Source organism: Notamacropus eugenii, chromosome 1 (genome assembly GCF_028372415.1).
Source record: "Notamacropus eugenii isolate mMacEug1 chromosome 1, mMacEug1.pri_v2, whole genome shotgun sequence".
NCBI classification, from domain to species: Eukaryota; Metazoa; Chordata; class Mammalia; order Diprotodontia; family Macropodidae; genus Notamacropus; species Notamacropus eugenii.
Window position 1 is genome coordinate 259,094,429 of NC_092872.1, and position 25,001 is coordinate 259,119,429.

A 25,001-nucleotide genomic window follows, 5' to 3' on the forward strand; every position below is an offset into this window, starting at 1 on the left:
ATAAATATTTTTGTACATATAGGTCATTTTTATTTGATTTCTTTGGGGTACAGACCAAGTAATGATATTGCTGGGTCAAAGGGTATGCATGTTTTTATAGCCCTTTGGATATAATTCCAAATTGCTCTCCAGAGTGATCAGATCAGTTTGCAAATCCACCAACAGTGTATTAGTGTTTCTTTCCCCACATTCCCTCCAGTATTTGTTATTTTCTTTTTTCTTATATTAGACAATATGATAGGCATGAAGTGCTACCTTAGAGTTGTTTTATTTTGCATTTCTCTAATCATTAGTGATTTAGAGCATTTTCTCAAATGGCTATTGATAGCTTTGACTTTTTTCTTCTGAAAACTGTCTGTTCATATCCTTTGAGCATTTATCAACTGGGGAATGGCTCATATTTTTTTTTATAAATTTGGCCCAGTTCCCTATAATTTGAAAAATGAGGCCTTTATCAGAGAAACTTGCTGTAAAAATTGTCTCCCCACTTTCCTGTATTCTTTCTTATTTTGGCTGCATTGGTTTTGTTTGTGTAAAAACTTTCAAATTTTATATAATCAGAATTATTCATTTTACTTTCCATGATCCACTCTATCTTGTTTGGTCATAAACTCTTCTCTTAACCATAGATCTAACAGGTAAATTTTTCATGCTTCTCTAATTTGGCTCATGATATCACCTTTAATGTCCAAATCATACACCCGTTTTAACCTTATCTTGGTGTGAGATGTTGGTCTATTCTTAGTTTCTCTCAGACTGCTCTCCAGTTTTCCTGGCAATTTTTGTTAAATAGTGAGTTTTTGCCCCCAAAGCTTGGATCTTTAGTTTTATCAAATAATAGATTGCTGCAGTAATTTACTATAGTACACAATCTATTTAACTGGTCCATCACTCTATTTCTTAGCCAATCCCAGAATGTTTTCATGATTACCACTCTGCAGTATAGTTTAGAATATGGTACTGATAGGCCAATTTCCTTTACATTTTTTTCACTTATTTCCTTAAAGTTCCTGACCATTTCTTATTCCAGATGAATTTTGTTTTCATTTTTTCTAGCTCTATAAAATAGTTCTGGTGGGTTGATTGGTATTGTACTGAATGAACAAATGAATATAGGTATATCATTTTTGTCATAAACAGCCTATTCATATGCAATTAAAATCTCCCTAATTGTTTAGATCTATATTTGTGTGAAGAGTGTTTTATAATTGTATTCATATAGTCACTGGGTATATCTTGGCAAATAGACTTCCAGGTATTTTACAATGTTTGTAGCTATTTTAAATGGAATTTCTCTTTATGTTTGTTCCTTTTGGGTTTTGTTAGTAATATATAGAAATGCTGATGATTTATGTGAGTTTATTTTATATCCTGCAACTTTGCTAAATTTGTTTTAACTAGTTTTTTAGTTGATTTTCTAGGATTCCCCATGTATACCATCCTATCATCTGCAAAATGATAGTTTTGTTTCCTCATTGCTAATTTTTATTCCTTCAATTTCTTTTTATTCTCTTTGCTATAGCTAGCATTTCTAATATAATACTGAATAATAGTGTTGATAATGGACATCTTTACTTCACTTCCAATCTTATTGGCAAAGCTTCAGGCTTATTTGCATTTCATATAAGGCTTGATCTTGGTTTTAGATACACACTACTTATTTTAAGAAAGACTCCATTGATTTCTATTTTTTTTAATGTTTTTAATAGAAATGGATGTTGGATTTTGTCCAAAGCTTTTTCTGTATTTATTGATAAAATCACATGGTTCTTGCTGTTTTTATTATTATTAGTTCAAAGATTTTTTTATTTTCAATTTTATTAATCTGTCTTTTGGTTTTCAGGATTTCCTTTTTGGTGTTTAATTGGATGTTTTAAATATATTCTTTTCTAGTTTTTTTTAAGGTGCATGCCCAATTCATTGATCTTTTCTTTCTCTCTTTTATTGATGTATGTGTTTAGAGATATAAATTTCTCCCTAAGTCCTCCTTTGGCTGTTTCCCACAAATTTTTGTATGTTGTCTCATTGTTGTCATTCTCTATAATGAAATTACTGATTGCTTCTACAATTTGTTCTTTGGCTCACTCATTCTTTAGGGTTAGATTATTTTGTTTCCGATGAATTTTTAATGTATGCTTCCACAACTTATTATTAAATGTAATTTTTATTGCATTATGGTCTGAAAAGGGTGCACTTAATATTTTGTGCTTTTCTGCATTTGGTTGTGAGATGTTTATGCTTAATATATGATCAATTTTTGTGAAAGTGCCTTGTACTGAGAAAAAGGTATACTTCCTTCTCTTCCCATTCATTTTTACTCCCAGAGGTCTATTACATCTAACCTAAAATTCTATTCATTTTCTCCACTTCTTTCTTATTTACTTTATGATTAGACTTATCTAGCTCTGAGAGGGAAAAAAGCTGAGGCCCTCCACTAGGATAACGGTTTTACTATTTCCTCCTGTACCTCATGTAACTTTTCCTTTAAGAATTTCAAAGCTATGCCATTTGGTACATATATGTTTAGTCATATATATCTGTATCTACAATTTCATTATCTATGGTGGCTTTTAACAAGATGTAGTTTCCCTGCTAATCTCTTTTAATTAGATCTATTTTTGTTTTTCCTTTGTCCTAGGTCACAATCGCTTGTCTCTTTTACTTCATCTAAAGCATAACAGATTCTGCTCCAGCACTTTATTGTCAGTTTGTGTTTATCCCTCTGTTTCAAATGTGTTTCCTGTAAACAGCATATTGTTAAATTCTGGTTTCTAATCCACTCTGCTATCTGCTTCTGTTTTCTGGGTGAGCTCATCACATTCACATTCAGTCATGATTACTAACTGTATTTTCCTCCATTATATAATTCCTTCTCTTTATCCTCTTTTTATCATCTTTCCTCAAAAATCTATTTTGCCTGACCTCTGCCTCCCTTAATTTACCCTCCCTTTTATCACCCCTCTTTTTAGTATCGCTTTCCCTCTAACTTCTCTCTTGGCTAAGATAGATTTCTATGCATGACTGAGTATGTGCATGTATGTGTATATATGTATATACATGTATATATGAATGTGTATTTGTGTATATATACACACAAACACACACATTCTTTCCTCTTTGAACCAATTCTGGTGAGAGTGAAGTTCAAGTATAGCCTACTCGTCCTCACCATTTTGCCCTCTGCTGTAAAAGCTCTTCCTTGAGTGTCTTTTTAATGTGAGATTATTTTCCCCCCCATTCTTTTTCTCTCTTCCCCCTTCTCCTGGTGTAATTCTCTTTCTTACTACTTCATTTCTTTAGGTCATTCCAACATAATCAGCTCATACTCCTGTCCTCTGTCTATGTAGATTCCTTCTAACTGCCTTAATTATATTAAAGTTTTTAGGATTTACATGTTTTGTCTTTCCATACAGGAATATAAATAGTTTAACCTTATTTAATTAAATATCCAGCTTTTTCTCCTGAAAGATTATGTTCAGTTTTGCTGAGTAGGTTATTCCCGGTTGTAATCCTAGCTTCTTTGCTTCCTGGAATATCACGTTCCAAGTCCTCCATTCCTTTAATGTGGAGAATGATAAATCTTGTGTAATCCTTGACTGTGGATCCATGATATTTGAATGATTTCCTTTTTGACTGTCTGCAATATTTTCTCCTTGATCTGAAAACTCTGGAATTTGACTTTCATATTCCTGGGAGTTTTCATTTTGGGATCTCTTTCAGGAGGTGATTAGTGGATTCTTTCAATTTCTAGTTTACCCTCTGGATCTAGGATATTTGGGCAGTTTTCCTTTATAATTTCTTGAAAAATGATGTCTAGGTCAGGGGTGGGGAACCTGTGGGTTCAAGGCCACATATGGCCCTCTAGGTCCTCAAGTACAGCCCTTTGACTGAATCAAAACTTCACAGAGCAAATTCCCTTAATAAAAAAAATTTGTTCTATAAAATTTGGATTCAGTCAAAAGGTCATACCCAAGGACCTAGAAGTCCACATGTGCCCTTGAGGCCACAGGTCCCTACCCTTGGTCTAGGCTCCTTTTTATTATAATTTTTAGGTAGTCCAATAATTTTTAAATGATCGCTACTGGATCTATTTTCTAGGTCAGTTGTTTTTCCAATGCGATATTTCCTTCTTTCCTCCCTCCCTCCCTCCCTCCTTCCTTCCTTCCTTCCTTCCTTCCTTCCTTCCTTCCTTCCTTCCTTCTTTCCTTTCTTCATTTTTGAATACGATGTTACTGGTTAACTTCATTTCCTTTTTGGGCAGGGTTAGTAGAGCTATAGACTAGGGATAAACCATTTGACATGGTCTTTTACACTATATTCTTCTGAACAAGATGGACAGCAAGGGCTAAATGATAGTAGATACAGGGATTTGTGATGACTGAACCCCAAGAAAAGTCATTAATAGACTTATATACCTATTGATTCATTAATGCCATTCCATCATTACTAAAGATATTATGAAACTGGCTTCAATACCCATTGAATTTCAATTCTCATCAATTGAAAATGTTCCCAGTGGAGATGGTTAACAAAGAGTGGCAACTTTTAATTTTTAGAAATTTTATTTTTTATTTTTTAAAAATTTAAAAATTTATTTTTTATTCTCAACTTAAGAAATAAAACAAAGCTTTTTCATGACAAAGTAGAATAGAAAAACAGAGGTTTGCATCTGAAATTGCAGATCTATTGTGTACAACTTGCTATTCTTTTCAAATGTACAACAAATTTATTATGTAACTTCCCCCCTCCCCAATTTTGAGATGGTTACCATTACACAGAAAGCTCTGTGTGTGTGTGTGTATATACACATACATACATACATATATGTTAGTTCTTTTTCTGAATGCAGACAGCATCTTTCTTCATAAGATCTTTGCAGTTAATTTGCATATTCATAATAGTCAGAATTGCTTGGTTGTTCAAAGTTATTATTATTATTCTTAAAACAATATTGCTGTTACTGTATACAATGTTCTCTTGGTTCTGTCCATTTCACTCTTCATTATTTTGCAGAGATCTCTCCATACTTTTCTAAAACCATGGAGCTCGTCATTTCTTATAACTAAATAATATTCCATCATGAATATATGCCACTATTTGTTTAGCTATTCCCCAGTTTCCAGGCGTCCCTGCAATTTCCAATTCTTTGCTACCACAAAGAAAGCTGCTATAAATATTTTAGGGACATATAGGTTCTTTTCCATTTCCCCTAATCATCTTGGGAAACACACCTAATAGTGGTACTGCTGGGTTAAAGAGTACAGGCAGTTTAATAATTCTTTGGGCATAATTCCAAATCTCCCCAAAAGGATTAGATTGGCTCACAGATCTACCAACAATGAGTTAAGGTACCAATTTTTCCACATCCCCTCCAACATTTGTCACTTTACCCTTCTATCATTTTAGCCAATCTGTAAAATGAAATCTCAAGGTTTGCTTTAACTTGCATTTCTCTAATCAATAATTGTTTAGAACATTTTTTCAAATGACTATCAAAGAGATATTTCATATTTTCTTTTACTTTTGACTTTGTTTTGTTGTTTCTTGACGTTTTGTGGAGTCATTGTCTTTTATGCCCATTTCTCATTTTTCAGGAATTATTTCTTCAGTGAGCTTTCATATCTCTTCCCCCATACCCCGAATTTGGTTAATTCTGTTTCTTAAGGAGTTTTTCAATTCATTGAATTTTTGTGCCCTTTTTTTGGGGGGTATCATTTGGCCAATTTTGTATCTTAAGGTGTTATTTTCTTTCATATTTTTTGTGCCTCTTTTACGAAACTGTTAATTCTCTTTTAATAATTTTATGGCATCACTACAATTTCTTGTCTCAGGTTTTCTTCTGCCACTCTTACCTCCTTAACTCTTCCAGGAATTCTTGCTGGGATTATGTCCAATTTGTAATTTTTTTCTGAGGCTTTGTTTGTAGCTGTTTTCATGTTGTTGTCTTCTGAATTTGTGTCTTTCCTGTCACCATAGTACATTTTTATGATCAGATTTAGTGGGAAGGCACTGACCAAGAATTTAGACTTTTTTTACTGCTGTTTTCAGAGTTATTTCTGGGGTTCTGTAAGTTTTTGGTGTGATCTAGGGAGAGGTGTGGTCATTGCTCTTCTGACCTGAGTTCTGGTCTTTATCCAAGAAGGGCCTCTGCTCTTCTACAGCCACAAGTGCTAGTGCCCCTCTCTGCCCTGTAACTGAGACTCAGAACTGCTTATAGGCAATTGAGTTGCCAACAGTACTGAGTCAGAAACTAGTGTCAGCTCAGGGTCTCCTGTAATCTCTTTCTCGCCATTGTTCAATCACCTTATATTTCTGAGTTGACAGCTCCTGAAGCTGCTACTGCTGCTGCTATCTCAGCTACTTCCAAGGTCTATGGCTACTGTTGCTGTATGTGCTCTAGTCCCCACCCTACTGCCATCAACTTCTCCTACCAGCCTCCTAAGTTGTCTTGGACTGAAAAAATTTCTTACCCTGACCCCTTGCTTGCCATGCTTCTCTAGAATTCAATTGGATACATTATTTTAAAGCTGTTCAGAGGGAAGTGTTAAGAGAATTTAGTTGAGTTGCTGCCTCTAATCTGCCATTTTGATTCCATAGCTACTACCATCATCTATAATGAAATTATTGTTTCTCTGATTTGTTCTTAGGATGGTCTTCTTTAAAAAGTTTTTTGGTGCACATTTTGTTTTAATGTCTTATTCACTTTCCTATAAACAATATATTTTCCATAAAACAGAGTAAAAGTTCCTAATAAACAACTGAGATTGTGAACCTTTGAAATTCTCTGCTTTTATAGTTTACTGTTTGTTAGCAGAAAAGAAGAAAGTATGTTTTAACTTCAGGCATCTGGAACCATTATCGACTGTTGTGTTCATTACAGAACTATTTAATATTATTTAATAATTTAATTTAGTAATATTCTATTATGTTAAGTTAGTTTGTCTAGACATTTCTTAATTTGGGGGCGTGCAATGTACTTCCAGGTTTTTTCTATTATAAATAATATTGTGGTGAAAACTTTGGTTGACCTCCTTCAGAGTAAATAGGATTGCTCTATGGAATGTTGTGAACTACTTAGTAACTTTGATTTTTACATAGTTTCAAATTGCTTTCTAGAAGCATTGAGTCAATGACAGCTTTCCCATCAGCCTGTTAACACAGTTCCACTAACATTATCTATTACTATCTTTTGCCACCTTTGTCAGTTTCATGGGTGTAAGGTCATAGGACTATAGATTTAGAGTTGAAAGAGACTTTAGGGGTCATCAAGTCAAACCCCATCATTTTGTAAATGAGGAAACTGAGGGGCAGAGAGATTAAATGACTTAGGGTCTGTCACATATCTAGTACATGTCTGAGGCAAGACTTGGACCCTGATCTGTATGACTCCAAATACACTGCCCTACCAACTATGTGATGCTGTCTCTAGGCTGTTTTATTTCTCATTTCCATTATTATTACTGATTTGGAACTTTTTCATATGATTGTTGATAGCATCCACCCCCCCCCCAATTATTCATACCCTTTAACAACTTATTCATAGGGAAATAGCTCAGTCTTATATAGAAACTTTTTAGTTCTCTATAGATTTCAGATGAAAGATTCTACACCCCCCCATCCTAGTGCTTTATTTCTTATTCTAGATGTTTTATTTGCTTGTTCAGAAGCTTTTAAATTTTATATAATTAAAATTTCTTACTTTAAAATCACCCCTCTCATGAGTGGTTATGAGTTTTTAAAATGTTGTGACCTTTTATATCTAGACCAGGTATTCATTTGGAATATATTGTGGAATACATCACAAGATTGTGGTTCAAACCTGTTTTCCTCTTAACTGGTTTCAAGTTTTCCTAGTTGTTCTTGTTGAATAAGATATCCTTCCTACAGTAGTTTGTGTTCTTGAGTTCATCAAGCTGCTAAATTCATTTGATTCTAGGTCCTGCTGATCTGATTTATTCTACTGATCCGCTTGTCTGCTTTTTAACCAGTACCAAATTTCTCTGATAATTACTACTTCATAGTAAGGGAGGGCTGCACAGGTCACCAGTCTCACTTCTCCTCCAGAGCCATCTGAATCCAATGACCAGATATTCATCAGGATGACTGGAGATGACCCAGGATGAGGCAATAGGGGTTAAGTGACTTGCCCACAGTCACACAGCTAGTGAGTGTCAAGTGTCTGAAGTGAGATTTGAACTCAGGTCCTCCTGACTCCTGCACTGGTGCGCTATCCACTGCAGCCAATTAATTCTCTATATTCCAAAGGAAAAGGGAGTACCTTTCTTTGCTGATAGGGATCAAGAACATCTAAGGAAATTAGGAACAAATGGGGGAAGGGCGATGGTTTTTACCAGATGGAAGGGAGCTGTTAAATAAGGAAATTACAAGGGAAATTCTGGGGGTCCTGCACTGAGGAAGCCACTGGGGAGCCCATGCTATTGTCATAATGAATAATTTTTGAGCATATTCCTTTAGTCTTTTTACTAAAATTTTCTTTAAAACATTTATATTAGTATTCATTAGAGAAATTTGTCCAAAATTCTCATTTTCTGTTTTACTCCTTCCTGGTTTGGGTGTCATATCACATTTATTTCATATAAAAAGAGTTTAGTAGATGCTTTCTTTGTTGCTGAGAATAATTTATGTGACACAAGAATTATTTGTTCTTTAAATATTTGATAGATTTCACTTGTTAATCTATCTGGGTCTCTGGAATTCCCCCTTATTCCTTTGGTGGTTTATTTTTTGCTTGCTTGATTTTTCCTTCTGAGATCGATTATTTAAAAGATCTAGGTTCAGAACCAAGCTCCAAACTTCTTAGGCTGTGTGACCCTGTGCAAATTATTTTTTCTCCTTGAATCTCAGTTGCTTCACCTGTAAATAGAGATAGTGATACTTATACTACCTACCTATTGGGATTGGTATGAGGAAAATGTCTTGTAAACCTTAAAGTGGTATAGAAGTACAGATTATCTTTGTTCACAATCACACAACTAGTTAAAGCTAGGATTGAAACTCAGGTCTGTTTATACTATACTGTGCTACTTCTATTAGCTAGGTAGGAACAATGCCCCTTTAAACAAGACACTGTTTTCTTTCACTTTAGAGGTGCAAGAAAGGAACTCAGTTCTTGAAAATAAAGCAAAATCCATCAGTGCTTATTAAATTGATTAAATCAGCTGCCATTTTATAAATGAAGAAACAAGATAAGTAAACAATTACTTAAAAATATTTACATCATATATAATAAATACAAAGCAGTACATAGAAAATTCACTACAAATTCAGACACCAAGGGCTAACTTTTCATCAGGATATAGTGGAATTATGTTTGCAACTTATTCTATTCCTAATGAGCTGGAATTAACATGGCTAATTCCAGAATCATCTTATTGAGAATTTAACCAATGAGTCTTTCAGTTTTTTTTTTAAAGTGATAGCCTCTCTAAAGAGAGACTTTGCTCAATACAATTTGATTTGTTTATAAAATCTTCCTGTTACAGGCTTGATTCTTTAGAAAGATAGTTGTGATGATATGGTTCAGGTTACAATATAGCCAGGGGTGTGCTGGTAAATGTTTAATAACCGGTTCCTTGTAAAATTAAAAAAAAATGTACACAAGGCAGACTATTAAGTTTAATCTGAATTATTGACATAGTCTCTATATTTTCTTAAGTCTAAAAATCAATAAACAATAAAATTAGGCTCTTATTTGTAGCATTTGCTGATTTTTGAGGTATAAATGCACGCTGAAAATTTGAGCAATCAGCTCCTGAGAGGGTATAAGCTGCCTCCAGTACATTCTTGTATATAGCCTAAGAAGGCTATGGGTTTTTAGCAATGTTTCTATTGTTCTCTCTTCCTCACCTCTAGCGAAGTGGCTGCTATGTAGTTAGTCAGTTTTAAGCGTTGGAATCTCCATGTGTATACGATAATAACATTGAAGGCTATAGTGGAAAGAGCCCTGGAGTCCTTACAGCAGGTCCAAAACCTGGGTTCATGTCCTGACTCTTCCATTTCCTAGTTGGGTAGTTAGTCCTTTCCCCCTCTGAACCCCAGATTCATTACCTGTAAAATGAGGGGCTGGACTAGCCCAGGGAGTTAGTAACTCAGGGAGTTCAGTGATCTCAGGGAGGAGCTGGTGTCATGGGGCTAGTTTCAGGGCAAACTCAGTGTACTCTGGCAGTGAATTAAGAGAACTTGAGAGCTGGAAGAGGCTTCCCAGGTCATAGATTTACAGCTGGAAGAAACCTTGGAGAACATATAGCCCAACTTCTTCATTTTACAATTGAGGTAAAGTAACTTTCTCCAGGCCATAAAGAGGCAAAGCATCCTGAGTCCTCTGACTTCAAAGCAGTCTGTCCTCAGTTCTATGCTCCCCTGATCCTCCCTCTCCATTAGGTAGTGCAATGCCCTTATCTTAGGCAAAAGGAATTGGAGGTCCAGAGAATTAATGGCTTTCCCAGGATCATAGGACTAATTAGTGTCTAAAGTAGGACTGGATTTCAGGTCTCCTACTTTTGTTGCAGATTTCTTTGCATTATACTTTGGTTCCTCCTTGTAACTTTGGTCAGGATGGGCTGGGAAGGTGTGGTTTCCTATCTCCATGGTTCACTGGTGCTTAATGAAGACTCTTCATTGGATAGCCAGGCCTCTCCTACCATTAGCAAGTCTCAGCTAGGATTATATACAACATTCTTTTCTGAGTCAAGGACTAAAGTTGATTATGGACCCCCTGATATCCATTCCCTGTAACTTTTCCCCTTTCCTGACTGTATCCCCTGTTATAGAACTGGAGAGCTTAACATGGGGTTCTGAATATTTTTTTATTATTTTCATAACTGTATTTCAGTATAATTGGTTTCCTTTAATTTCATGTGTTTTATTTTATTGCATTTAAAATAAATGCAATTTAACGTTAAAGTTCAATGAATTTAAATGTTATTCTGAGAAGGGGGCCACAGGCTTCATTAGACACTTCTCAAAGGGTCTGGGATACAAGAAAAAGTTAAGGACCTTGCTCTGGAGTAACCAAAGTATATCATCAATGTAGTCAGAAAATAAATGACTGAATTTGTGCAGAGACTAAGACACCTAGCCCCTTGTGGCCCTTCCGGGCATCTACTATTTCAGCTTGGAAAGGTTAGGACAGGATGACTCAGATAAAGAACCTACTCTTCTTGTCTTGGTGTGGACACAGATCCTGAAAAATAGGATTTCGAACAGTAAAGTCTGAAACCAGGACTATAAAGAGATGAGAAAGAGAGAGAGAGAGAGAGAGAGAGAGAGAGAGAGAGAGAGAGAGAGAGAGAGAGAGAGAGAGAGAGATTTTACAGCAGCAGCACCTTATGATGTGGAAACTATTTAGGTAATATTAAAAACTAATACACAATACCTATCTATAGCTATTTACTTATATATGTACAGGCTTCTTGTCCCATGCTTCATTACAATGTGGAGGTGATCCTGGGGTCTGCAGAGTGAGTTGGTAGAACATGAATGTTGAGAGGGTCTACCTGCTTGGGAAGGTTTTACCAGCTGGATGTTATCTGAGGACCAACCTGTTTAGAAGGACTCATGACCCAGAGGATGGCTACAAGGGGATGAATTTTTTTGTCTTCAGTGACTCCTTAAACTGTTTCTATTTCAACCTGTATTGGTGGACATAGAGCCTGTATTGATAAATAATGGATCTTTGAAGTAAAATTTATGTATATACATATTTACATATGTACATGTATACGAATATACACACAGACATTCCTATGTATGTATGTGTATAATTTCAGGTACATACATATATATACAATCACAGATCCAAAAAAAAATCTGTGTATATATAAGCCTATATATATATAAAAGCTCATGGCTCACAACGTTCTCCTATGTCTTCCAAATATGTAAGTAGGAGAATTTTTTAAAGCATCAAAGTGAGTCAAAAGCAGCTCAGGGCACCAGCAACAATGATCAAATAAGTAATCAAAATCAAGGAAGGTCATAAGAAAAGTAATAGTAAAAATAAGAAAAATGGCCATGATTATAACAGTGGTTAAAAAAAAAGTCACAGCACCTAAAATGTTAAGATCCATCCAAGGGCACAAGAAGTAAATGGCAACATGACAAACGCAAACAAGGTGTTCAACTGTCTGAGAACCTGGCTGTTATTTCTGGGAGATGGGGGAAAGCAAAGCCCCATTGGCATTAGACTTTTCATAATTCATCAAGGAAATACATTCACATACACTGAAATATTATATACCCAAATGAGAAGAAAAAATTAAAATGGAAGAGGTGAGGAAACTGGACACATAAAGCACCATTACTTCTATAAAGAATTCTCCTTCATTGGACTGGTTGGAAACATTGAGAAAGTCACTTAGGAAAAAGAAAAGAGTATATGAAAAAGAAAATAGTGCCTCCTTTCTCTTGGTGGTGCTTTCCCATTAATAAAATATAGAAAACATCCCTGATGAGTGATGATATAAGATTATGTACTGGCATCTAAGATGGAAGCCTTTGAGGAGAGTTTTTGCAGCTCTGTGATCGTAGAGCCACATTGGCAATCACTCACCCACAGCCTGAAGCACCACTTGACATTTATATAATGTTAATGCTAATTAATACAAAATAATAATAATAATTGGAATATTCTGATACTAATTTCAGAAGTCTGGAGGAGACAGATGTCTATTTTATGTGGCTCAGAAGGTGAAATCTAAGTATCATTGACCAGTGGACAATGAGATATTGTGAAGAGTAGTGGGTAATACAATAAGGTGTCAGAAGGCTCACACTATGCATTAATAATGAGACCTGTCTTAGAAGTGACCATAAGGGAGTGAATGAGAACAACTGCTAACCCTATTCATTTTCTTGATAGAGTGGAAAGAACACTAGACCTAGATGGGAAAGGCTCAGGTTTATGTCCTGACTGTGCCATTAACTAGTTGGAGGATCTGAGCGAGGCATTCCTTCTTGAGCTCCATTTCTTCATTTGAGACAGAGTTGGAAGAGACTTTAGAGGTCATGTTGTCTGACCCTTTCTTTCTACAGTGGAAGACATTGAGTCCAAGGTGGAGAAGTGACTTGCCCAGAGTCACCCAGTGAATGTGCATTAAAACCATGGTCTCCTGACCCTTGAGTCCAGTACTCTTTCCACTACGTTATGGAGAGATGCCTGGAGTGTGTCTCAGGTCTAGAAGATGAAGAGATATATGATGCACAAACTTTAAAATCTGATGGAAAACCTAGAGACTTCCCATCATCATGAAAGTAGTCTTTTTTTTTTCACTGATAGGTCACGGAAGCAATGACTTGGCAGATTTTGGGTAGAAACTTATCAAAACAAGTAAATATTTGACAAGTTTATGGAAACATAATATAATAAATGTACATCTGTTGAGAAATTCTATTTCAATGTGTTTGTGAAAAATACCAGGTATGTCCAATAGGAGAACAAAGCTGTCCTGCCAGTTTGACTCTGTATGGGAATGGCTTTGTATAAGGAAGCAACAAGGATGCTTACCAAAGAACTCAGGGGGACCTAAGTTTCAAGGGTTGAGGAAGGGAGAAAGGGAGAGAAGACTAGTGCTTAGATCAGGGGAGGGGACTGAAGTGGCAAAAAATGGGAGAAGGAAGATATATAAACAAAAAGGGAAAAATAATCAAAGAAAAGAGCAAATAAATGATGACAAAGGGAATGGAAAAGGAACAAAGTGGAGTCTGGAGCAACAGAGATAAAAGCACCAATGTGCATCTGACGGGCTTGTATGCTAGACCAAGTGAGATGCCACAAAGAAGCCATCTTCATATGGTTCATCATCATAACCAGAGTATCCAGAGGTCTTTGCAGGGCTGCTATATAGAAGATGGATCAGACTTCCTCTGTTTGGCCCCAAAGGGCAGAAAGAGGACCAATGGGTAGCCATTGCTGAGGGACAGTCTTTGGCTTAACCTAAGGGAAAATGTCTCAAACCATGAATTATTCCAAAGTGGAATGGACTGTTTCAGGAGGTAGGAAGTTCTCTATCGGTGGAGGTCTCCTATTGTTGACCACTCATTGAGGATGTTGTCAAAGGGAGTCCTGTTCAGAGAAAGGTAGGACTCGGCGACCTCTGAGCCCTCTTCCCGTTTTGAGAGTCTAGAGCTGTGTGACATGATGTTTGGTAAAACAACATAAGATATTGAAATGTCAAATGTCTGCAGCCTTCCCATTTCTTAAATTCAGAGAAGAGATGGTCACTGTGGTTGCTGCTCAACTGGGGCTTTGTCTCCTTCAGGTGTGAAATTGTAGAAGAGGATGGCCAATCTCTGGATACACAAATACTTTTCCATTGTACTGGGTATTTCTGTATTCAGTGAAGACAACAGGGGATGGAGGCCACGCTGGGGAGTATGAGCAAGAATGAATACAGGAAAGATCTGGGGTGAGGAGCGTCTGTGGTATCCATATTCCAAGAGAATCTCTTCACCATGCTCAGGAAACAGGACTCAGTCCTGAAATGCTCATTCAATACATTGTGCACCAAAAAAAAATACTACTGGCAGTAAGAGGCAACAAAATATACAGATAGATCTCTTGTCTCAAAATTGATCAAAATATCAACAACAATCAAAATATTAACAATAAAAACAAACTGTAACATTTCCAAACTATGTATATAGTTTCATTGGTTTTGTTTCATAAAAAAGGCATACTACTGCCTGCAGTTCTGCTGAAATATTTAGCAAAGTTCTTACAAATGAGAGAGAGAGAGAGAGAGAGAGAGAGAGAGAGAGAGAGAGAGAGAGAGAGAGAGAGAGAGAGAGAGGGAGAGAGGGAGGGAGAGGGAGATGGAGAGGGAGAGGGAGAGGGAGAAATTTAACCCTTTCACCAACCCTGATTAAATTCTTCAAAATATTTTTTCCAAAGTCCAATAAACTGCACCATAAACCTTTGTAAAACAACCTTGAAATAACTTTTGAAAATGAGGTTAAATCTCAGGGGCTCAACCTTTTCCATATACATGTACCTATATACACATATGTATATATACATGTGTATATATGTTGTTTAGTCATTTAGTCATGTCCAATTCTTTGTGACCCCATGGACCATAGCACACAAGTGCTGTTCATGAGCTGTTCGTGGCAAAGATACTGGAATAGTTTGCCATTTCCTTCTCCAGTGAATTAAGGCAAACATAGGCTAAATGACTTGCCCAGGGTCACACAGCTAGGAAGTGTCTGAAATCAGATTTGAACTTAGATCTTCTAGATCTCAGGCCTAGCTTTCTTTATGTGTGTATACATATATATGTGTATGTATAAGAGTGTGTATATGTATATATATGTATATATATACACACCTATTTATATGCACACACATATCTCAAGCTTCTTACTATAGACACATACATTGTATGTATATATGTTTGTGTATGTATACATATACACTATATACTCTGTGTGTATTTGTATATATATGTAAATATATAAATGTGTGTGTATATACACGCATCCACACACACATATACATACACATACATACGTACATATACATATACATATATAAATATATATTTTTGTGCTTGATTAGCCAGAGTCCAGCTCCAGTTGCTAAGAATCATCTTCTGATGTTGTTTGGAGCGTTGACCCTTGTGTTTCTCCAACTTCTTCCCCAGTCTGAAAAGCCAGATTTTTACTAGGGAGTCAGGCAGATTAAGTGAGTCCTTGGGCAGGGGAGGAGGAAGAAAAGAACATTCTGGAAATAGGTTATTTCTAGTCAGGGTCTGTAAAAAAATTATGAAATCAAAGCCTCAAAGAAAAGAACACAAACAATCCTAAATGAACACACACATGTATGTCACAAATTTGGACTCTTGCTCAGTCTTTGGTTTGTCCAGGATTTAGAGAGAGGCTTAGTAGCCAGTCTATGACAGTCTTGAAACCAAAATGCAAGTGTCAAAATAGTCCAAGAGTAGCCACAAAATTACCTTTGGCGTTATTTTACATACATGTCTTCTCGGTTCTAATCTTATTACTGTGGTTCTAGCAAACCCCTTTCTGGACTGGTTAGTACCCACTGCTAATCAGTTCAAGCACATGGGCTTGATCTTCATAGAGGCTGGTTAGTTGTGCTCTGTTCCATGGCTTTGTTCGGGCTTGGTCACAAAGGGCCCAGGACCAGGGTATGGGTGTGTCAACATCACTCATCCTCACTCCTGGAGAAGCAATGGAGGGCATGTTGTACTGATGAAAGACCATCAGAGAGAGAATAGCATGTCATCAGAGTAAGACCAACCCCAAATACTCAACAGGCTTTCTCAGAAGAGTGGTCCTGTGGATAGGACAATAGAACTCATCTCAAGAAGTGTAGCATTTTAACTATCAGCTCAAATGTGTTCAGTGACAGAAGTGGGGAATGCCAGCCTTTTAAAATTTTCCTATATGTGGAAAACCCATTCATCATTACTTTAAAATAAATCACACCTCTTGAGATCCATCTTACCAATTCTTGTATGATCCTGGGGAGAAAGTTCCCCTGGGACATGTATTTTTATAAAATGATACCAAAATCTCCTATGGTCCTAGGGCAAAAGAAAGTTGTTAAGGCTTGAGGCAAGAAAAATAAAAAGTAAGAGAGAGTTAGTGCGTGATCAAAGAAACATAAACCAGTGGGATGACTGATGGAACATTTCAGTGGGAGAAATAACAAGGTGATATAGCTAATTTCCAGGTAAGTCCCAGGAAACACTGCTCAAAGAGAACAGGACTAGCCAGTGACCTTTTTGCTAAGATGGGGAGTACTGACTGTCTCTGTCTCTTCCTAGTTCAAGTTCAGGTTTAAGTGACGTACCTCAAGACAATAGCACCATTTGGACCTCAGGGCCCAGAGCACCAATCAAATGGCCTCTCAGTGTGCCAGCTTAGGTACTGGCTTTCCAAGGTCCACTCATCCACTCACTTCACACCTTCCTCTTTTTTCAGAAGGAAGATGTTTTCTGTTTTTCAAGGTTGGTGTGAATCAGCTTATATCATTTGTGAGAGCCTGGGCATCAAAAGGGTTAGTGATGGAATTATCCATGAAAATGGAAGGGTATTTGTCAGCCAGGAGGCAGGAAGAGGCTGAGGTCATGGTTGCAATAACCTGAAACTCCTCTCCAAAAACAAAGAAAAGAAACCAGTACCACCATCTTTATATAAGAGATTGGGTTGTCCAAGGAAGGGCCATCTCTCAGGAGGGCTTAGAAACCTTAGCACCTACCACTATACAGGGAGCGTAGAACACAGACTTTGACTTCCAGAGATTGAGCAGAAAGTGTTATGGGGTTAAGGACATGAGACTCCCAAGGTGGTGAAGGTCATCTTCCATTTCTAGTCCTTCTGACTTCTTGATGGAGGCACAAAGGGAAAAATAAACCCCAAACTTCCAAGCCAACAAGTGCTGATACCAGCCTCTTCCTGAAGTCATAGCCTGCTCCCCCAACCAAGACAAATTCTTAGTGGAAAGTGGTGTTGGACTGTTGGGTCTTTCCTTTGAAGGGAAGTTCTGCTTTTCTCCCTTCAAGCATCTTCCCAAGGCGTTATCACTGGCCTGCTTCACTTCTTGGCAATCAGCCAAGGAGTCTGACCCTTGAGATGGTATAGAAATGGTTAGATTCAAAAATGAGCTACATTGACAATGAGCAACACTCAAAAACTGCTTTGTAAACACTTCCCCCTGAAGGGAAGAGCCTACCCTAGTAGGCTGACTGACCCTGTTCCTACCTGCCCAGACTCCAGTGTCTTGGCTTCTTGGATGTCCTTGGATCACCCTTATGGGTGAAGCTCATCCAATCAGGCACAAACCAGTGGAGAATCTTTTTAGTTGAAAACACATGACCACTCCTCCACCCATCCAACTCATTCTCAGACAGAGCTCTAGCCCAGTTACAAATTCTCTCTCCTCCAGACAGCCTTCCCTGACCACCCTCACACACAGAGGTCACTATTGTCTTTAGAATCCTATATAATTTCCGGTCTGTACCATACATAATTTGCTTCTGAAGTGGGATTTGTGTGTGTGTGTGTGTGTGTGTGTGTGTGTGTGTGTGTGTGTGTGTATGTTGCTTCTATAATGAGATTATGACCTCCTTGAAGGCAAGGACTCATCTTTGCCCAGTTCAGGACCTTGTAAACTAAACTTTCTTGATAAATGTTTGTGAGGGATTGAGAATACATTCTATTCATACATACTCCCTTGGCAGGCAATTTAGTATCATCATATCCTTGGCTGTTGCTTAGCCAGGGAGTTTCTAGAAAGACCAAAATGGCTACTACCATGTAACTTTCCTGGAAAACATGGACAATTCTCTTTTTCTCTTATTATGCCTCATCTTATGGATAAAGAAACAGAAACCAAAAGATAGGAAGTAATTTGTCTAGTGTGGCAAATGTATGCTAGGTGACACAATGTAGAGCATTGGGCTTGGAGTCAGGAAGATCTGAGTTCAAATTTAACCTTTGGACGCTTAGGAACTGTATAATCCTGGGCAAATTGTTTCATCTCTGTCTGCCTCAGTTTCTTCAACTGTAAAACTGAGATAATAAGGCACTTCTCAAGGGAGTTGTGAAGATCAAATGAGATGATATTTGTAAAGCACTTAGCACAGTGCTTGGCACATATATAAATGCCTGTTTCCTCCCCCTTATTACATAGTTAATTGGTAGTAAACCTGGGTGTAGACCCAGCACAAGCCTCTTTGGCCTATATCATGCATCAGAGCTATAACAACACTGCTGATTTGGATATCCCATCCTATATAGAGATGTCCAGCTCCCACAGGAAAGCTCTCTCTTCTAGACAAGAATTGCTTACATTTTTTTTATATAACCCCAAACTCTTTCTCAGCCTCCATTAGTGTAAAATTTCTGCATACACTTCTCAGAATGGTCCTAGTTGGTGATCAGCTGTTACTGGCATTTGTCCTCTTTGCATCCTTCCTTGTTAATATTCAAAAGTGTTTAATGTTTGATGTTCTATGGACATTCTGAAAATTTACTAAGACCCAAGATGGCCAAGGTTCTGATGTGTGTGTGTGTGTGTGTGTGTGTGTGTGTGTGTGTGTGTGAGGGAGAGAGAGAGAGAAGGACAGACAGAAAGATAGAGATAGAGAGGAAGGGGGAAGGAGAAACAGGCAGACAGATAGATCTACATACACAGAGAAAAAGGGAAAGAAAGATAAAAGAAAAGAGACAGCAAGGGTAAATAGAAACCCTGGACTGAAATTCTGGATAAAGTCAGCCCAGGAGAAATGGGAATGTTTTAGGAACAGAATTCTGGAGATATTGTGAACAGTAATCCTCAGGAAGAGGACAAGCAGTAGCTGTCTAAAGAGAACTGCGTAGAGACACAAGGAACTCACCAACCTACTTAGATTTTCAAAGATGAGCACATTAGATGGATGAAAGGGGGGGTAACAGATAGAGCACAAAAGTGTAAGTAGGTCCTGTAAGAATACTATCGGGAGGGCGGAAGATCAAAATGAACTGGGGCAGGTGAGGAAAGCTAAGAACAAACACATTTTTTAAAAGCTTTATTAAGGAAAAGAGAATGATCAAAGATGGGAGAGTATCAATGAGAGGGGTGGATAGGATAATGAAATTGACAGAGAATGAAAGTAAAGTCATTTAATTCATAATTTGCCTTTATTTTTTCTGTTCAGGAGAATGGATTTTGGATAGAAAAAAATAGAATAAATCTAACTAATAAGGAGCTGACAGCCAAGATAAATAAAAATATAGTAAGTGAACACTTACTTCTTTCCTTTGGCAAATGGGATTGCTGTCAATGATCTTTAAAAGATCATGGAGCATGAAGAGAAGAGGATCTGGAGACAGGCAAATGTCCTGATTTTTAAAGAGGGGACAAGAATATAAACGGTAAACTCTTAGCCAGTGACTTGAGTTTTTGGCTAAATTTGAGAATGCGCTTACAAAGGGATAGTGATCAAACAAACAGCCAGGAAAGAAAGTGGTGACTACAAAGAAGTAGCCTGGCCAAAGAGAGAGTCGTTTTCTCTTTTCACAGTGTTACCAGGCTGGCAGATAAGAGGAATTCTACAGATAGAATCCAACTAAGCAAAGCAAAGCATCAGATGGTCTTTCAGGCTCCAGCTAAGCACCGATTAATGCAAACAATGAATCCCTTGAAGTAGTCGCATTATTCAAAATCACACGGCATATTTCCATTTGCTGGAACCAATTACCATATTTTACATAATTATAACTTCAAATAGCGGGAATTCATAGGCATGTGACCACTTCAGGGAATTCGTTATTGGGTCCTAGCTATATTCTTGTGGAAAAGATGAATAGAGGTGATTCAGATGAGAGTATAATTAGGTGAATTGAAAATTGGTTGAGTAAGCAGATGCAAAAAGTAATCATTAATGCAAGGTGTTAGCTAGTGGAAGGCTCTAGGGATCAGTTTTTGGTCCTGTGTTTAATATTTTTCCAGGGACTTGGGTAGGTAGAGCCAGCATATTTATTAAATCTACAGATGACACAAAGTTTGGGGGAGGGGAAGTTGGATACCTCACACATTAGATGACCAAATCAGGTTCCTGAAGAGTGTGGCAGGCTGAAACTCAGCTTTAAATGGAAGAGGATGGAAGGTAATTGGGATCAATGTAAAGTTTTACTCTCAAGTTCAAAAAATCAACTGCATCAGGATGGTAATGACATAGAGAGACAATAGTTTGACATTCTGCCAAAAAGCTTTGCTTATTCAAGACAGTAGCTCATATGGAAAGAGATGTAGGCAACTGAGAAAGTGAATAGGATCTCATTAATGAGGCATGTGGCATCTGGGAATAAGGAGGTGATAGTGGTACATCTGTCCTGTTCAGAGCACTTCTGGAGTCTGGGGCTTAGTTCTGGATGCCACGTTTTAGTGAAGACACTGACCAGCTGGAGAGTATCCAGGGGAGGGAAACTAGGATGGTGAGAGACCTTGAGTTCATGAAATGTGAGGGTCCAATAAATGAAATGGGGATATTTGGCAGGGCAGCCAGGTTTTGCAGTAGTTAGAATTCAGAGTCTGGAGTCAGGAGGACCTGAGTTCAAATCTGGCCTCAAAAACTTCCTAGCTGTGTGACCCTGGACAAATCACTTAACCCTGCTTGCCTCAGTTTCCTCATCTGTAAAATGAGCTGGAAAAGGAAATGGCAAACTGGTGCAGTATCTTTGCCTAGAAAATCCCAAATGGAATCATGCTGAGTAATAATCACAACAAGCCTGGAGAAGACAAAAGGAGGACATATCTTCAAGTATTAGATGTCACAGAGAAGAAGGATTTGACTTGTTGGTTTTATTGCAGAGCAGAACCGGGAATAAATGTCAGCCTCTAAACAATGAGAACTCTCCAAAAGTGGTGCGGGCTGCCTTGGCGGGAGGGATTATTTCCCTTTCTTTGACATCTTTGAACAAAGTCTAGATGTTTAATTCTTAGGTCTATTGAGGAATGAATTTCTTAAAATATAATTTTGGGTTGGGACTAAGTAGCCCCTTAGGTCCCTTATGACTTTGAACTTCTGTGATTCTGGAGAGGTGGGAATAAGAACAATTAGTTATACCAAGAAGCAGATATAGATGGGTTTTCCTTCTGCATGACTTACATGCTTCTGAAAAATTGTAAGAAAATTCCATCTCTGCAGATCAAATCTGCGAGTCTTCAAATGTTAGTGGTCAGAAGGACCTGAAATGACCTTGTTCCGTCCTATTGTTGTAGAGAGAAGAAAATTGCTATATAGATTGAGTCCTTATGATCTTTGAGGCCCAAAGAAGGTCACACACACAACTAGTAATGGTCAGATCTGGATCTCTAACTGAGATCTTGTGATTATTAGTCCAGTACTCTTTCCACCTCACCAAATCTTTTCTATCTCATTTTAAATGCACATCAAAAGAAGAGTCAGTTTGGAAAGCCATCCTCTGGAAAAGTGATTACCCTAATTTATCTTCTGTGTATTTGTGTATTGGATTTGCATCAAATAGGGTGAACCTGCATCATTTTGGGGGGGGGGTGATTGGATTTCTGTTCTGCCAATGGCTGGGCTTTTGTTTGGAAGTGCAGAGAAATGTACCCCTCAATCTCCATTTCTTTCTGTTGAATCGTGAATATCTGTCTCTTGCCATCCTGCTGTGCTCCAAGGGCTTTTGGGAACTCTCTCCTGGGTGCCAGATGGCTGAGCCTATATTGATTTCTCTCCTACAAATTCATCAGCTCAGAAGATGGTGTGAGAAACAAGCCTCATGGGATACTCTCATGCTTATACTCCATCGCCATGAGAACCCATGCCTGGCTTTGTTATCTAAGGTTAAGAAGCATGCACACCCTGCTATATACATGTTTATTGTTTTTTGGGGGGAAATCTGAAATCCATGCAGAATATGGTCCTAGACAAACAATAATCTCCTCTATTGGGGAGAAAGGATGAGGTGGAAGAATGAATAGAAAACACAGACATCTATAAATCTCCTAGGAACTTGTCAGTGTCTGGTATCTAATTACAGCTTTGAGCACTCCTGTTTATGGAGCCAAAATGAAGAGGGATTCCCCGACCTCATCCTACTGTGTGAGATCGATGCCAGAGAGTAATGGGTTCTTTGTGAGGGGTCATCCACAGGACCTGGGAAGGCATATATTCCTGCAAAGATTTGAGGGAAAGGCATTCTAGATTTAAGGTGCTAAGGCTGGAAGAGAATCACATTTTCCATGACCTTTCTCAGAGCTGATCAGCACACTTAGAAATTCAAACCCTGTTTTCCTGTCACACACAAGGTGGCTTTTTTTCTAGGACAGTTTGTCAAGCCAGGTGGTCCTCTATCCTTGGTAATTAAGGTGGTACTGAGGCAGCTGGTTTCCTTGAGATGAGAGGGCATTCAGATGAGTAGAGGAAGGCTCAAAAAAGCATCTTGTCAGAAAAGGCAGGGCAGTCTCATTAGCTCCCTGGGCACGTATAGCACAAAGGTAATGCATTCTCTTGGGCTTGCAGAGAGACGGTACCACTTGCCTGAAACTGTAGCCCCAGGAAAGCCCAGTCTGTTCTCTGCCAGAAAGCCTCTTCACTAGCTACTTAGTGATCTCTTCTTTTTTCTGAACAGGATTTAGAATCAGAAGATGTGGGTTTGGGTTAGGTCTCTGCTAATCACTATTCATGTGTTCTTGGTCAGGACATTTTCACTTACTACCCCCTGAAGGAGGGGATTGCACCAGATAATCCCTAAAGTCTTTCCTGAATCTGGATCCTATGACTGTAGGCTATTTACCATCTGCATCATAAACCTAATGATTGATTGTGTTCAAGTCCCTTGATTAGATTCCATCTAAGAATTGTTTTCTGTATGTTTCTTCAGAAGGGGAAGGCACTGTTTTAGAGGCAGCTAGGTAGGTCAGGAGAGAGTGCTGAACTCATTGTTGGGGAAAACCTGAGTTCGAATCCTGCCACAGACACATATTAGCTGTGTGACACTAGGTAAATTGCTTTACATCTCTCAGCCCTCAGTTTCCTCATCTGTAAAATGGGGATAATAATTGCATCTACCTCACATAGTTGTTGTGAGAGTCAAATGTATTAATATGTAAAGTTGTAAAAATTTACATGTAAAATGTGTATCTTGTTATTGTCTGTCTTTATTTCTTGAAGAGGACCATGACATCAGGAGAGTGATGCCATAGCTGGCAAGTGAATTTGATTTAAGTGAGAGAGGCTGTGCCAAGTCACCTGCCTCACTCTCTCCTCTGGAGCCATCAGTGAGGTATAGGTTAGGATGACTGGAGATGGCCCCAGATGCAGTAGAGACCTTGGCCTTTTTATGCAAAGATCTTTAGCGGATCTCAACAAATCTTAAGGCACCAGATCAATCCTAGTTGTTGTTATAGTTCCCTGTCAGTGGGGGCCTTCAGGCAAAGGATTGATGACTGCTTGTTTGAGATGGTACAGAGGGATATCCTGTTCTACAAGTCTTTATCTAGCATAATTATTTGATCAGTGATTGTCTTTCATTTCTGGCTGGATTGTGAATTCCTCCCCTACAGAAATCATTTTTCCCCTTATGGAGGTAGTAAGAATGCTAGATTTAGTGTCACAGAAGTGGGGTATAATTACTTGCTCTGCTACTAACTACCCATATGACATTGGATAAGTCACCCTCACAGGGTCTCAGTTTCCTCATCTGAAAAATGAGAGGGTTGGACTAGAATGATTTCTTCCAGCTCTGAGTCTATAATCTCTCTATCATCATCTTATCACTTTATTCTTAGGATCTAGTAATACACTGGTTGTTACTCACACATGACATTCTATCTCATGATTCCATGCATTTGTAAAGGCTGTAGCTCATGCCTGGAATGCTCTCCTTTAAGACTCTCTAAAGTTCCCTGACTTTCTTCCAGACTCAGCTCAGATCCTCCCTTCTGTAATTCCAAATTCCCACTCTAATCTCCAATTTACACAATTTATCTTGTATAAGCATGTTATTTGCATATTGTCTCCCTCCATTAGGATGTAAGCCCTTTGAGGTCAGGAACCATGTTTTTGTTCTGGTTTTGTATTACCAGTATTTAGTCTTGTGCCTGGCACATAATAAGTATGTAATGAATGGTTGTTGATGGAGTGGTTGACACATAGGAGTTGCTTAGAGAATACTTATCAAGTGTCTGACCCAGATGAAAAGTGATGGATCAAGTTAATCCTTAGAATGTTTCCAAATCTCCAGATGTTTGGCCAAATTGATAATGCAGCTGGAGGACCACATTTTTTACTTTTTTCTCAGATAACCCCATGGGCCTGAGTTAGTGGTCAAGTCCACACAGCCCAGCAGTAGAATAAACCATGTTGGGCTCTTGGGAATCCCACTCAAAAAGCATCAAATTCTGGGCTTTCCCTAACTATTGCTCTTTGCTGTCCTTTTCCTCCCCATCCCAAGTGCCCCAGCCTCTTTCCTTCTGTGCTCACCCTCTTGAGCATTCGAGGGGT

General features: G+C 38.1%; 1 protein-coding gene across 12 annotated transcripts in view; it reads right to left on the bottom strand.

The window, feature by feature from the left end:
• Positions 1–9,164: 9,164 nt before the first annotated feature.
• COL13A1 (collagen type XIII alpha 1 chain) overlaps positions 9,165–25,001 on the bottom strand; it is a 225,864-nt gene continuing 210,027 nt past the window's right edge. For all 12 annotated transcript variants that reach the window (XM_072628741.1, XM_072628735.1, XM_072628736.1 and 9 more), the window contains one exon: positions 9,165–17,613. In XM_072628741.1, coding sequence (XP_072484842.1) covers positions 17,581–17,613 — 33 coding nt within the window. In that variant the 3' untranslated portion in view covers positions 9,165–17,580. The remainder of the gene's footprint in view (positions 17,614–25,001) is intronic.